The 13853-nt window shown below is 55.6% G+C and overlaps 1 protein-coding gene across 7 annotated transcripts; it reads right to left on the reverse strand.

Annotated features, from left to right (window-relative positions):
• Positions 1 to 1426: 1426 nt before the first annotated feature.
• On the reverse strand, positions 1427 to 13799 carry LRRC71 (leucine rich repeat containing 71). Of its 7 annotated transcripts, XM_055583923.1 has the most exons (16): positions 13418 to 13799; positions 9334 to 9483; positions 8903 to 9028; positions 8732 to 8807; positions 8438 to 8515; positions 6310 to 6378; positions 5929 to 6088; positions 5760 to 5843; positions 5574 to 5663; positions 4761 to 4907; positions 4467 to 4560; positions 4043 to 4131; positions 2499 to 2540; positions 2309 to 2420; positions 1845 to 1966; positions 1427 to 1587 (listed from the first exon to the last, which is right to left on the reverse strand). In XM_055583923.1, the coding sequence occupies exons 1-16, from the start codon at positions 13578 to 13580 to the stop codon at positions 1468 to 1470; spliced, it is 1722 nt and encodes a 573-aa protein (XP_055439898.1). In that variant the 5' UTR covers positions 13581 to 13799; the 3' UTR covers positions 1427 to 1467. The 7 variants fall into 7 exon arrangements, with proteins under 7 accessions (XP_055439898.1, XP_055439901.1, XP_055439902.1 ...); XM_055583926.1 differs by lacking the exon at positions 5574 to 5663; XM_055583927.1 differs by lacking the exon at positions 4467 to 4560 and having other exon boundaries at positions 4790 to 4907.
• Between the last annotated feature and the right edge of the window lie 54 nt (positions 13800 to 13853).

Consider the following 13853-nt stretch of genomic DNA (forward strand, 5'->3'; position numbering starts at 1 on the left):
GAGCTTTAGGACTTTAAAGGCAACACACAGGGGAGGGTCATCTCAAGGCCTGGCCAGATGCTTTCGGAGTCCTCTGGCAGGCTCTGACACCCTCCGGAAGCAGCTCGTCAGACACGGCCACGTCCCCAGGACTGTAACCATTCAGACCTCCTCTCTTTGCTGTCATTGTTGGACTAAGGGACAGATCCTCTTTCCCCTCTGTTTACCTCCTAAACCCAGCATAATGCTGAGTGCTGACCTTGGGAACTCACAGTCTGGTTGGGCATCAGAATGAATACACGAGCCATTCTTGATAAAGTGTAGGGATGAGGACATGGGCTGTAAGGCTCCACTGAAGCTTTAGAAGGCCTCAGACAGGGGTAGCCAGAGAGGCTGGGGTGACGGGTCGTCGCCAAGCACCTGCGATGTCCTCAGCGTTGCAGATTCAAAGAGCTGCTCCTGCACCCTGCTCCCTGCAGCAGCTCAGCAGCCAGCTGCCAAGAGGCCAAGCAGCAGTGCTGTGGCTGGAGGCAGAGAGGGCATTGTGGGGGCCACAGAGCCTCACAGAGAGGCACAGAGAGCAGATCTCTGTTGAGGCAACGGAAAGCAGAGTGGGGGTTGAGAGGATGTGACCAGGTTAGCCGTGCTCTGAGGTGAAGAAGGCACGCTTCTCAGGCAGCTCCCGGAAGAGTGAATGTCAGCTCCCCAGAAGCCAGCCCTGGGCTCTGGAGGCACAACCAGGCCATCGCAGTGGGTGCAGCGCTGAAGGGTGAAGACTCAGGGCCCCACCTCTCCTGCCCCCGGCACCATCTGGGTGGCTCCAGTTTCAGGTCGCTGACGGCAGTAGGCAGTGTCATCAAGGTTCACGTTTAGTGCTTTGCCTTTGCTACAAACATGATGAGGGATTCGGCACCCTCTCCAAACAAAGCGGCGCACTAGCTCAGCCTGTTTTCACAGGCTGAGCCCTTACCTCTCCTCCAAACCAGTCCAGAGGGGGACGGGGTGTGAGAAGGTGGAATGGTGGGGCCCGCACTCCATGCTTCTGCCCCACCCACTCTTCCCCTCCACCGTGCCTGTTGGCTACTCTCCCAAGACTTTTCTTTCTGCCTCTTAAGTCCAGAGACACTGCAAACCCTGGCATATCACATGTCCTTTGGTGGGGGAGGAGGGGGTGACTGTAGGCTGGGCAAGCAAGAACTAGGTCCTGAGGAGGCAGGAGAGCAATGCCCCTGGCCGGCCACAACCAGAGGGGCTGAAATCACCCCCCAGCAGAACCATAAAGCGATTTGGCCATTTCTGGCCATATTAACACACTTTCAACAGGCATAAAGTCTAAATATTCTGAGTAGTTCTGGGACAGAGCTTTCAAGGAAAGAAGTACAGCAATAGACTTTGTTAATGATCTGAGCTTTCCCCAGGGAGGTCCAGCCCACACGTGGAAAGGAGGCACTTCCATGGCCCAGAATCGGGAAAAGCAGGGGGTGGGGGCTAGGTGGAAGAAGCCACGGGCTCCTCTTCTTTGTGCTTGCATTTACTGATGGGGTCCCTTGGCAGCATCAGCTCCTGGATCATAGTGTACGCAGGACATTGTGGGGAGAAGCAGTTTTTCTGAAAGAAGAAAAGGCACGCTGATAGCTAACAAAAGCAATGAAGGTGAATCATCTGAGGAAAAGTCATTTCCTAGGACAAGGTGGGTTAGGGGCTGGCGGGGGTGGGGCGGGGGGGCTGGGGGGGCACGGAAAAAAAGGCAAAAAGGAGCCTGACTGCCAATCTCACAGCAAGAGTGAAGGCTGTGTGGTGTTAAGAGGCCAGGGAAACTACAGGGCCTGCCTTGGAAACAGCAGGAGAGGTTGATGGGGACTCACCGCCAGGGACAGCCACAGCAGCCCCACGGGGCCCTTGGACGCGCTCTTGGATTTGGCGAATTGTGCCTGGTACTGCACCACTGTGAGGAAGGCCTCCAGCCCTACCTCTGTGATGCGGTTTCCTGGCAGAAGGAGTAGACGAGGTGGCCTCGGGGCGCCAACCACCTCCTTGCCGACACCCTGCTAACCCCTTGCTCCTCCAGCTCACTCGCCCGGACTAACACCTGACCTGGCCCTTCACCCCAACTCTCCTTTTGGTCTCACTTCCCTCCGTCTTTCATCTTGTTCCTCTCTGCTCTCTAATTGCCTGACCCAGAGCCCAGACCCGCCCCTGCCCCAAAGCCCCATGCAAGAGGGCCTTCAGGTGACACCCAGCCACTGGAGAGCCAGGTTCTGCCCCATGGAGCGCCATGGGGGCGACCTTGTGGCCGCCTGAGGAAAGCCCGGGGCACTGGCAAACGTACGGATAAGATTGAGGTGCAAGAGGACCTTGTTCCCAGGCATGAAAACTTTGCCATCGCGGTGCTCCACAGGTTCCAGGAGAGGGTTGACCATCTCAGTAGCTTCCCCAACCAGCTGCTAAGGCAGAATACTAATTGCAGCAGAGGAGAGGGGAGCTGGTCAACAGGCCATTCATTCATTCATTCAACATACATGTTTTGAGGGCCGGTTATAGTCCAGGCTTTGTCCCGAGTGCTGGAGATACAAAGATAAATTAAGCCCATACCCTCAAGAAGCAGCTCTGTGCGGGGAAGCCAGAGAGTTGAGACTAATGCAGTCAGTTGGAGCTGACAGAGGGAAGCAGAACTGGGGGCGGGGCAGGGGGGCACAGGGGAGGGACAGCTAGCCAGGCTTGGAAGCAGTCTATCCTGCAGGAGATGGCCTGGGAGCTGGCATCTTGGTAGTGTGTGGTCCTTATCAGATGAAGAGGGGAAAGTGCCAACAGGTGAGAGGTGTGAAGTAGTGTTGGCATTCAAGTTCACTATTTTCTAACAGGGAGATCAATGAGAACAAGGGGCTGCAGGGAGATGACACTGAAGGCAGGATGAGAGAAAAATGCAGTCATCCAGGGGAGAAACAGCAGCCTGGATCAAGGCTGAGGCAGGGGCTGAAAACCGGCACAGAGAGGCCACCCTTGCCCGCTTTCTCCACCTGACTTTCCCCTTTTGTAAGATCTTCTCTTGGATCCTAGAGAAGACTCCTAAAAGGGGAGGGGCCAGTCCCTGCCTAGGGTGGGGAGGTCTTGGAACACAGGCATACCTCAGAGATGTGGGTTCGGTTCCAATAAAGTGGCTTCCCAGTGCATATAAAAGTTATGTTTATATTACAGTCTAAATGTGCATTATGTCCAAAAAAAGCAAGGTATATACCTTGATTTTAAAATACTCTTGCTAAAAAAAAAAAATGCTAACCATCGTCTGAGCCTTCAGAGAATCAGGGTAGTAATACCAAAGATCACTGATGACCTTAACAACTGTAATAGTAATGAAAAAACCTGAAATACTGCGAGAAGTAGTATCGAAAGGTAGCCCAGAGACACAAAGTGAGCAAGGGCTGTTGGGGGGAAAAAAAGGCACCAAAAGACTTGCTTAATGCAGGGTTGCCACAAGCCTTCAATAATCTGAGTCGCAGTGAAGCAAAGCACAATAGCCCGACGTATGACTGCGTAGGTGCACGTAGCCCTCAGGCAGCTGACTCCACTCTGGGGGCGGGCGCTACGGAGTCAGCAGTCCAGGAAGATTTTCAAAACAAGGGACCAGTTGGTCCATGTTGAAAGAGAAAAGGGAGGCTGCAAGGGCAAAGGGGAGAGGGTCTCAAGTTGCTGTGCACAGCGTGAGGGCAGTGCCACGACCAGGAAAACACCCTGCCCCCCGGAGAGCTGCTGGCAGGGCCAAAGGGCTCTGTCCCCTCTGCAACTGTGCGAGCAACTGTGAGTGCGCTGGAGATGAACAGATGGCATTTGGGGAGCAGACTGAGTGGAGGCAAGGATCAAAAATGGGGCTCCTAATAGAAGGCTGGGGGCACTGAGCTCTGTTACCCCTGCAAGCCCAGGCTGGGATAGGAAGCAGGCCGGACCGAGGGCACAACGCCAGGTGAAGTGGCTGCTGCCACAGGACAGGACTGGAGACTCCATCCCAGGAGGGGCTGGGGGCCTGGACCCCAGGGACATGCTCCCCACCCCACTTCTCCCAGCCTACCTCAGACTCCATGAGGATGCTGCGCTTCTCTTTGCTCCCAGTCTTGGCCCCCTTTCCCTTGCTTAGTTTCTGCTCAGGGATGGTTACCTCTGGAGTAGGAAGAGGAGCCAGAATGCACAGGGCAGACCTCTGACACCACCCAGCTTCCCCAGAGAAAGGCTGGGGTAAGGAAGGGGTCTCCTCACACTGTGGGTTTGGGAGCAGCAGAAATAGAGCCAGAGAGGGGCTCCAGCCAGGCAGGGCGGGGGATTCCTCCTCTGAGAGCGGAGCCACAGGGGTCCAGCCCAGGGAAATGGTGTGGACTGCAGTGAGTGGGCTGGTTGGGGTTTCCAACAGCATTCCCAAGAAGACTAGCTCAGGGCAGGCTCCTCATCCTGCCTAGGGCTGCTCCGTCCACGCCCTGCCAGCGGGTGCCAGCACTTACTCCCCTTGCCTGCCTTTGCGGAGTCTTCTTTCTTAGGGGTTCCTTGTGTAGGTGACTGCCCAGGCCCTGACTTCTCCTCTTTCTTCACCACTTCCTGTGGAGGAAGTAAGAAGAGAGATGAGAGTCCTGCCTCCCTGGGGGATGGGAAGCAGATGTGGGAAGAGGTCGGCACTAGGACCCTGGGGCTGAGATGGACTTCAAAGGCCTTCCAGCCTCCACCCATCTAGTTTATCAAGGAAGCTTCCTCCCCTATTCCTCCAGCGCCCAAGGCTCTGCTGCCCCCAGCACACCTACCCCCGACTTCTCCTTTTTCTTGCCCAGACCCTTGGGTGTCTTCACTGTCTGCGTCTTGTCCTTCTCCACCAATGCAAAACTGCTGACCCCCATCAGCTGATTCTTGTCACGCTCTGTTTTGGAGTCCCCGTGCCGAGAGGTGGAAGGCTGTGCTCACAAATGGGAGGGAATGGAAGAGGAAGAAGCTGGTGCCCCTTCCCTTGTGCCTGGGTGGCAGTCAGGCTGGCAGCACCCCCATCCCAATCTCCCTGCCTAAATGCTAACATAATTTGTTTGGGACTCTTACGGGGCATTTTGGGAACAAATAGCAGAGGGATCCAGGATGAGTTTGGGGGTGGGGGTGGGAGGGTGGGGAAGGTAGGATGGGCATTCGGACTCATACTGAGGGGAAACAACTGTAGCTAACATGTTTTAAACTAAGTGCCAGGCACTTTTCCAAGTGCATTAGCTGAATTAACTCATTTAATCCTCTCAACAATCCTATGAGGTAGACATAGTTATCCCCATTTTACAGAAGAGGAAACAGGCCCGAGAGGTTCAGTCACACGCCCAAGGTCCCAAGCTGTTTTGTGGATGAGCCAGATTCCAAGTCCCTGCTGTCTATAAATCTAGTCCTTTCTCTTAACCAACACACTCTGCCGTCAGCGGAGTGGCTCTGCGGTTAGAGACCAAACTTTTGTTAGATGTGTGCTGAGGTCGGAGAGAAAAAACGGTCACAACACAGGGAGAGAAGACGGGTTAGGACACGTCTAGCCGTCTGAAAGCGGCCGACCTGGGAAGCGGTTCAGCTCTCCAGCTCGGGCGGCTCCTCACCGATCGCGAGCGCTCCTGCGAACCTTTCTCCAGCAGGAGGCGCCGGCGCTCCACCACCTCGATATGTGTCAGCTCGAAGGGGCGCAGGACCTGGGGCGGGGCGGCACCTCGCCATCAGCCGTCCGGGGGGAGAGGGGACTGGGAGCGGGGGGTCTCTCCCCGGCCCCGCCCATCCCGCACACCCACCTCAGCCAGCTTCAGGGCGCCCTTGTCCTGGATGCGGTTGTGGGCCAGGGACAGCCAGAGCAGGGAGCGATTGAGCCGGAGGCCCTGCGGGGGCGGGGAGGGACAGTGAGCCAGCCGGCTGGCGCCGGGCGCCGCAGCTCGCGTGGGACCCTGCCCGCTGCGCACGCACATCCGCGATGTAGCCCGCGCCCTCGTCCCCGATGTGGTTGAAGCCCAGGTTGAGCGAGACCAGGGTCCGGTTGCAGCTGTGCAGCGTAGACAGAGCCTGACCCAGGAGCTGCGCCCCGTGGTCGTCGATGTTGTTGTTCCGCAGAGACAAATGCGCGATCCTGGGCAACGGGAGGGAGAACGCGGGTCACGGGAAACCTGGGATCCTGGGCGGTTCGGTAACCTCGGAAAACTTGGGGGCATGAGGAGGGCCATTCGGGTCTGAGGGTGGAGGAACTGAGGGTCCTTGGGGAGGTGCTAGAGGGACAAGGCAGGGTGGGAACTAAGGATGACGGAATGGGGGACGAGCCCAGAGAAAGGGGGTGAGGGGAAGGAGTCTCACGTGCTGTCTGCTGCCATGAGCTTGTGGTAGGACTGCTCCGGCAGTGGGTTCCCCTCCAGAGACACCTTCCTGAGGGTGGGGGAGATGTGAGACCCAAGAGGCACCACTGAGGCCAGGTGAGGGGAGGGGGCAAAGAGGGAGGGTGGGGCTCTGGCGAGCAGCTTGGGAACATGCCCACCCCCAACTCCCTGACACAGGAAATCATCTGTGACCCTTCTCCAGACTAGAAATCCAGAAGTGTGCCATATGAAGGGGTTGCTCTCCAGAGTTAGTGATGGGAGCCTCTCAGATGAACCCAGTGATCCCCACTTCTTGGTATCCATGCCCCAGTGTAATCCTCTCCCCTTGAGTGTGGCTGACCTAGTGACTCACTTCTAATGAATAAGCAAAGGGCAAAGCAATGAGAGGTCACTTTCAAGTTTAGGGTACAAAAAGGCTGTGGTTTCCAACTGGGGCGCTCTCTGGTACTAGCTGCCGGGTGGTGAGAGCACCCAGATGACCTAAGGAAAGGCTCACAAGTGGAGGCACGGCAGCCAATCAGCTGCCATGTAAGTGAGCTTGGCTGCCGATGCTCCACCACCACCACCCCGCACCCCCCAAAATGACGGCAACCCCAGCCAACAGCAATACTGCAACCCCACCGAGACCCTGAGCCAAAGCCGCCAGCTAACCCGCACCTGGATTTAACTCACAGAAACTGTGAGGTAATAAACGTTTGTTGTTTTAAGCCACTATAATTTGCGGTAACTTGTTACACAGCAACAGTTACCCAGTACATGACCCCTCCACAGGGCAGTGGCTTCTCCAACAGTATTGACAGGTTGGAGGTCTTTTTCCAAGTCACAACAAACATGGAACTAATGGCTATAAACGTCTCTGTTAAAAAATTTCTCCCATGGAAAAAAAAATTCATGATATCTTCCCAACATTTCAGCCTAGCTCATCTAGCATCTAAACCTGACTGCATTTATTTTTTATTATTTTATTATGTTGATCTGACTTATTTTTACATATTAAGATGAATTCAATATTTGTGGGGGTTTTTTCTCTTCTGCTGGCTAAATTGTTTCTAATTACCCTGATAGAATGAACAAAGAGCTCCAGCTGAAGGAGACAAAAGCCCTGCCCTCAAGAAGCATCCCTTCCATCTAAGGAAGACAAGTGGGGAGGCCAGCCAGTGATGGTGAGAGGGTCTGTAAAGCAGAAGTCAAGGGTGCTGCTGCTGCTGCTAAGTCCACTTCAGTCGTATCCGACTCTGTGCGACCCCATAGACGGCAGCCCACCAGGCTCCCCCGTCCCTGGGATTCTCCAGGCAAGAACACTGGAGTGGGTTGCCATTTCCTTCTCCAATGCATGAAAGTGAAAAGTGAAAGTGAAGTTGTTCAGTCGTGTCCGACTCTTAGAGACCCCATGGACTGCAGCCTACCAGGCTCCTCTGTCCATGGGATTTTCCAGGCAAGAGTACTGGAGTGGATTGCCACTGCCTTCTCCCAAGGGTGTGAGGGGAGCCTCAATAAAGAGCAGCCAAATCAGCTGTGTTCTTTCTACAACAACCATGCCTGTAGTCATTACTTCACACTTTGCTCTGACTCCCTCCTATACAGGAATGCCCCTTCCGGTTCCCTGCCTGGCCTCTTCCTATTCCTCCTTCAAGGTTCAGCTTAGTACCGCCTCCTCCAGGCAGCCTTCCATGTCTCCCATAAAACATCCACCACTACAGTCCCCACACTGCCCTGCAGTATTCATTGCTATGACCTTTTTCCTCCCTCCCAGGACTGCTAGTTCCTGTAGGAGAAGAACCAGCCCCTGGTTCAGCGTCAGAGCCCAGGCAGTGAGGAACCAGGGAGAGACTGGATGGTGGCAGGACTGATGAACAGGAGATGAAATAAGGCCCCAAAGGTAGGCTTTTTAGGTGCTGGTGTAGACAGAAAAGGGGACCCTACTGCTTGTCAGATGGGAACTTCAGAAGCCCCACAGACACTAGCAGCACCCTCTTTCCACAGGGATGCCAGCCCAGGCCACAGGAGCTGGAACTTGTCCCCTTTGTTCCCAAACTGCTCCCTTCGGACCACCCAGCCAGCCCGTCTACCCAGGTCTCCTCCCCGCTTGCCTGTTCCCCTCTGCTGACCTGAGCGTGGATGAGCAGAGAGGCAGGAGGGCGATGAAGGTAGTCAGGGTCTTATCAGTCAGCCCCACTTTCCACAAGCTGGAAACGGTGGGAAGCACAGAATCGCAGCTGGAGCATCACCTCCTTCCCATTTGCCCTCCCCAGCCACACCCTTCCTCATTCCCCTCTTCCCTCAACTCCCCAGGGTCTTCCATGCCCCTTCCGTTCTTTCCCCCAGGCCGCTAGGAGCCTGCTGTCCCCACTGGCATCCTGCCCCTCCCGCAGCCTCGGTCCCCTACCCCCATGTCCCCTCACTTGATGGCCTGCAGCTGGCTGAGGGAGGGCAGACACTTAGAGAAGATACCCAGGATCCGCTCCTCAACCTTCCAACCTGCGGAAGGGAGAGAAGGAAGGCACCTCGGGCCGGAGGGGTGCGTGGGGTGGGGGACGGGGGGTGGGAGGGGCAGTGCGCGGAGGAGGCCTCACCGCGAATGTAGATTTCCTTCACCGACTTGTCCTCGGGCTCCAGCTCCACCTGGATGGTGGGCCGGAAGAACACGTATTTGCTCTCCAGGCTGTTGAGGCTGCAGGACCCCGACAATCGCTGATCATCTGGAAGGCAGGGAGGGGTGCGAGAAGCCGGGGAAGGAGGGAGAGGGCAGAGTCACCGCCCCGGGCCCCACGATCCGGCCTACCTACGGGTGCCAGAGAGGCCGGGATAGCCCCCACGGAGAGACAGGAGAGCCCCCGCAACAAACCCCCCACACCCGCCTCCCCACCCATCCCATTGAAATCCACCCCCCTTATTCACACGCACAATGCCCTGCGTACCCGCCGTTCCGCCCGCCGTGAGATGGGAGGCTGAGGATGGACGCAGTGGCCCTGGCAGACACCCTGGCGGCTCCGCTGTCACTCACCTACTGTGGGCTTTTCCGACGTAGAGGCCGAGGGAGCGAAGGTCGGCTGCGGGCGGGGTCGGGTGACCACTTTAGGGAAGTCCGTGTAGCCGCACCGCGTGCAGAGCTCAGCGAAATCCACCTCGAGGATGCCAGCGCACTGGTACTCCTCTGCAGGGGCGGGGACGAGAGTGGGCGGGGAAGGGCCGGGCCACGCGGAGCTCGCCGGCTGGAGCACAAGGCCGCCACCAGAGGGCAGCAGAGACCAGAGGACGCCGCACCCAGCCCCGCGTCCCCTCCGGCATGGGATCCGGGCCCAGCGCCGCGTTCCCACGCTCGCCTGCGCGGGGCTTCTGGCCTCGGGGCGGCCCGGAGCCCCTCTGTAGAGGCAGACATCCTTACGGCCATTTTTAACATGTAAGATGCGTTGTAGAGACCGATACTGAAAACACTTGACAAGAAACAGTGGGAAATCAAGACCTGGAAGAAGGGACTAACGGGCTTGGAATGTCAACAAGGCGGGCGCCTCGGCTCCTCCACCCACCCCGTGGGTCAAGGCCGCTTCCACTCCGGCTCTCCGCTCCCTGGGGTTGGGGGGAGGGGACCTCTGCCTCCCGAGCCCAGCCACCTCCCCTGTTCCTTCCTTGCGGGGACTGCCCAGGGTCACACGAAGAAAGAAGGCCCAGGCCTGATGTGAGAAAAGGAAGGAACCCACAAGGAACTCTCCAACTCCCCACCGCACTCCCCCACCCCTACTCCCCCAACCTGACACGTAGACTGAGGCCAAGCAGGGCGGTAAGCTTTATTTATTTAAGAAATATGGATAGAGTCCGTACTCCTGTCCCACACTGTTCTAAGTGCTTTGGAAATCTTAACTCATTCAGGAGTTGTAGTAATTCAGGCAGATGCCCAGCACTTCCCATCCTGAGGGGTCTGCAGGCCTGAGGTGTCTGAGTACCCAAAGATGCCTGCTCTTCCTGCTCCTACATGGGCCTCCCAGCAAGAAGTGGTTCCTTGAGATGGGAAGGGGTGTCCCAGCAAAGGGGAGACTCTGGAGGCAGAGGGTGGGCTTGATGCCGGCCCGCTCTTTCAAGTGCCGGGCAGCCTGGAGACCCCGCAGCAGCATCACCCAGGCCACAGGCTGCAGGGGCTGTGCCCAGAGAAGAGAAGTCCTGCAGCTGACAGCAGGGATGATGCCCGCAGGGTGTGGGCCACTGGGAGATTGTGTGCTCAGCAGGGCGAGGGCAAACAAGAAGAGGCACTGAGAGGTGAGGGGGAGCCCCTTGTACAGCTGGTTCCGGCCCGGGGCCTGCTTTCCCAAGCTCTTCTGTCTACTGGGAGAACCCCTCCATCCTTCCTTTCTTCACTCACACCATCTTCTCTAAACAGAGATTCTCAAACTTTAACAGCTGTCTGTAAGAATCATCAGGAAAGCCTGTTAAGAATTTCCTGAGCCCCATCCCTCCTGGATTCTGATCCCATAGTCTAAGCAGAGTCCATGAATTTGTATTTCCAACAAGCTCACTGTGCGTGTCCAACTCTTTGTGACCCCATGGACTGTAGCCCGCCAGGCTCCCCTGTCCATGCGGATTCTCCAGGCAAGAGTACTGGAGTGGGTTGTCATGCCCTCCTTCAGGGGATCTTCCTGAGCCAGGGGTTGAACCCACATCTTCTGTGTCTCCTGCATTGGCAGGTGGATTTTTTACCCACTGAGCCACCTGGGAAGCCCTAACAAGTTCACAGATGGCGCCAAAGATGGGCCAAGGAGGGCACCCGAGAACCCTGTTCTAGAACAGCACGCCCCCAATGATGGAAATATTCCACATCTGGGCTTCAGCTAGCACCCACTCAGTGGGCAGCACAGCCCTGAAAGGGCCTTGCTCCTACTTTCCTCCCCTCTCACACTCCCTCCTCACGCTCACTGTGAGCTCACCTCACCTCATAGCTTCTTGAAAGGAAGCCGCCAGATGGGGTTTTCTCTAAATCTGTAAACCTTGCTGCATCTGCCTTCACTCTGCCCTGTGTGAACCCTGCCCCAGCGCCCCTGCTAAAGCTTCTGTGACCATGTGGCCCTGTCCTATTATCACTCCCTTTCTGTCTGACCTCTCTGGCTCCTCTGTCAGCTCCTCCTCCTCTAAGATCCCTGAGGCTGGGTTCTGAGCCCGTTCCTGTCTCTGGCTCCACTCCCTCCCTCCCCAGGGGAATCTGTTTTATTCCCAGGGTTTAAATGCACCCAAACAGTGGCTCCCAATTCACATCTCCAGACCTGACATCATCTCACTGCACCAGACCCTTCCATCCAGCTGCTCAGCCAATACCAACCCTTGGAAATCTCTCACAGGCTCTTCCTTCATGCATGCCTGTCTCCATGGATGGCCCTTTAACCCATCCCACGTCCAGTACAGAAACATGGAATCATTCTTGCTACCTCCCTCACTTCCCCTCCCCCCCACCATCCACTACTTCACCAACTCTTTTTCTACCATGGAAGTATTTTTCCAAGAAGCCTAACCCAGCTCCCCATTACCTTCCTCCAGCTACAACTGTCCATCACCAGGGCTATTAAAATGCCTCGTAGAGGGAGAGGGTGGGATGATTTGGGAGAATGGCATTGAAACATGTGTAATATCATACAAGAAACGAATCGCCAGTCCATGTTCGATGCATGATACAGGATGCTTGGGGCAGGTGCACTGGGATGACCCAGAGGGATGGTTCGGGGAGGGAGGTGGGAGGGGGGTTCAGGATGGGGAACATATGTACACCCGTGGCGGATTCATGTTGATGTATGGCAAAACCGATATAATATTGTAAAGTAATTAGCCTCCAATTAAAATAAATTAATTTAAAAAATTTTTTTTAATAATAAAATGCCTCATAACTCATCTCCCTGCCCCCATTCTCTCCCTCTGCTACTCCATTTCCCACACAGCAGCCAGAGTGGGGTGTGTGTGGGGGAGTGTGTGAGTGTGGGTGTGTGTGTGGGTGTGATGTAGCTGGGTTCATATCTATAGAAGATTCTAAACTGTCTTGTTTTTCTTCTAGAAAATGCTCTTTCTCCAGCTCCTATAGCTCCCCTCCCACAGCCACCAGCACTGACAAAGAGATGGCACCTGACCAAGGTCTGATATCAGAGTGTTTTCTCCAAGTTGTTTTTCTGTGAGTCCAGAGATTGCAAGTTCCTGTCTGTCTTCAATGCAAAGCTGGTGGTTTGAATCAAGAAGGCTTCCAATCAATTCCCCTTTGTGGATAATTAGTTTGGGTTGGGGTTCTATCAGTTGCAACATAAAAAGCCACACTCATATGCATACTTTTCCAATGATGTTCGTTTCCTAGAGAATGTAAATTCCATTCCAGCTGGACTGTGTCCATCTCATTCTGTCTCTATCGGACCTGGCTACAGAGCAGACATCAAAGAAGTAATTGTTGGAATAAATGTCTATAAAACTCAAAGTCACTCTTGGCAGTGCCCATGCATCTTCCCATCACTCCCTGGACCCTCTTCTCTCATACAAATTGGCACATCTTATTGTATTTGTCAGCATCCCAAACCAGTGTGGGTTCTTTAAGATCAAGTTCAATACAAACATCTGCCAAGCTGGGTTGCAGGAACTGTGCTGGGACTGAAACTGTGATTCATATCCCAGGATGGAGCAGGGCGCTTGAAATGGGTGTGGAATGTATGTTTGTTGAATGAACAAGTGAATTTGCAGTTTATAAAAATACTCTCACCATCACCTCCATTGTGCCTCCTCACAATAGTCAGGGCAGGACTCCACAGTACAGAGAAGAAACAAGCCTAATAATAGGTGAACACCCAATAGTGTGACCACTTACAACACTCTTACCACGTGCCAGCAGCTATTTACATTCACATACCGAACTTCTGCTGGTGGAGTCCTTTTCCACACAGAACTCCTTAGCATTAGAAATTCTATTATTATTTGCTAGTATTTGGTAGTATATTATTACTACCTCGCCCGCTAGTGCCTGACTCAACGACGACGCCCCATCCAGTCTGGCTAATCCGAGGGACGAGTGGCTGGTGGGAGTGCGTGGAGCCGAAGCCTAGAGGCCTAACCCCCTAACGCCATCACCAACGTACCAGGGTTTTTGGGCTCCTCCTCGCCCACCGGCGGCAGGACGGTCGCCGGCTTCTCCTTGGCCCCGCGATCCCCCTTCTTGGTCACTGCACCCGATGATTTCTGGATCCCGGGACGCGGGGCCCTGGGTGAGGTCGCGGGTGGTGCGCTTGCCTCCCCCGACATGCCTCTGCCGTCCGCAGCGACTCTGGGGACCTTCACGGGGGCGAGGAGGCAGGACCAGACTCTGTGGGGCTTGCCCTGGAGGTGGCTGAATCAAGGGTCTCTACTTCCGCCTGCACCAGCTGGACCCGCCTGCGGTGGCGTCGCCTCCGCGTCCCTCTCCACGACAACCGCGCGAGGTGAGCCGGCCCGCGGGCAAAGGGCAACCGCGGAGCGCACGCGAGGCCTAGGGGGCACCACAGAGTCACTAGTAGGAGGCGGGGCCCGGAGGGTGGA

Source organism: Bubalus kerabau, chromosome 6 (genome assembly GCF_029407905.1).
Source record: "Bubalus kerabau isolate K-KA32 ecotype Philippines breed swamp buffalo chromosome 6, PCC_UOA_SB_1v2, whole genome shotgun sequence".
NCBI classification, from domain to species: domain Eukaryota; kingdom Metazoa; phylum Chordata; class Mammalia; order Artiodactyla; family Bovidae; genus Bubalus; species Bubalus kerabau.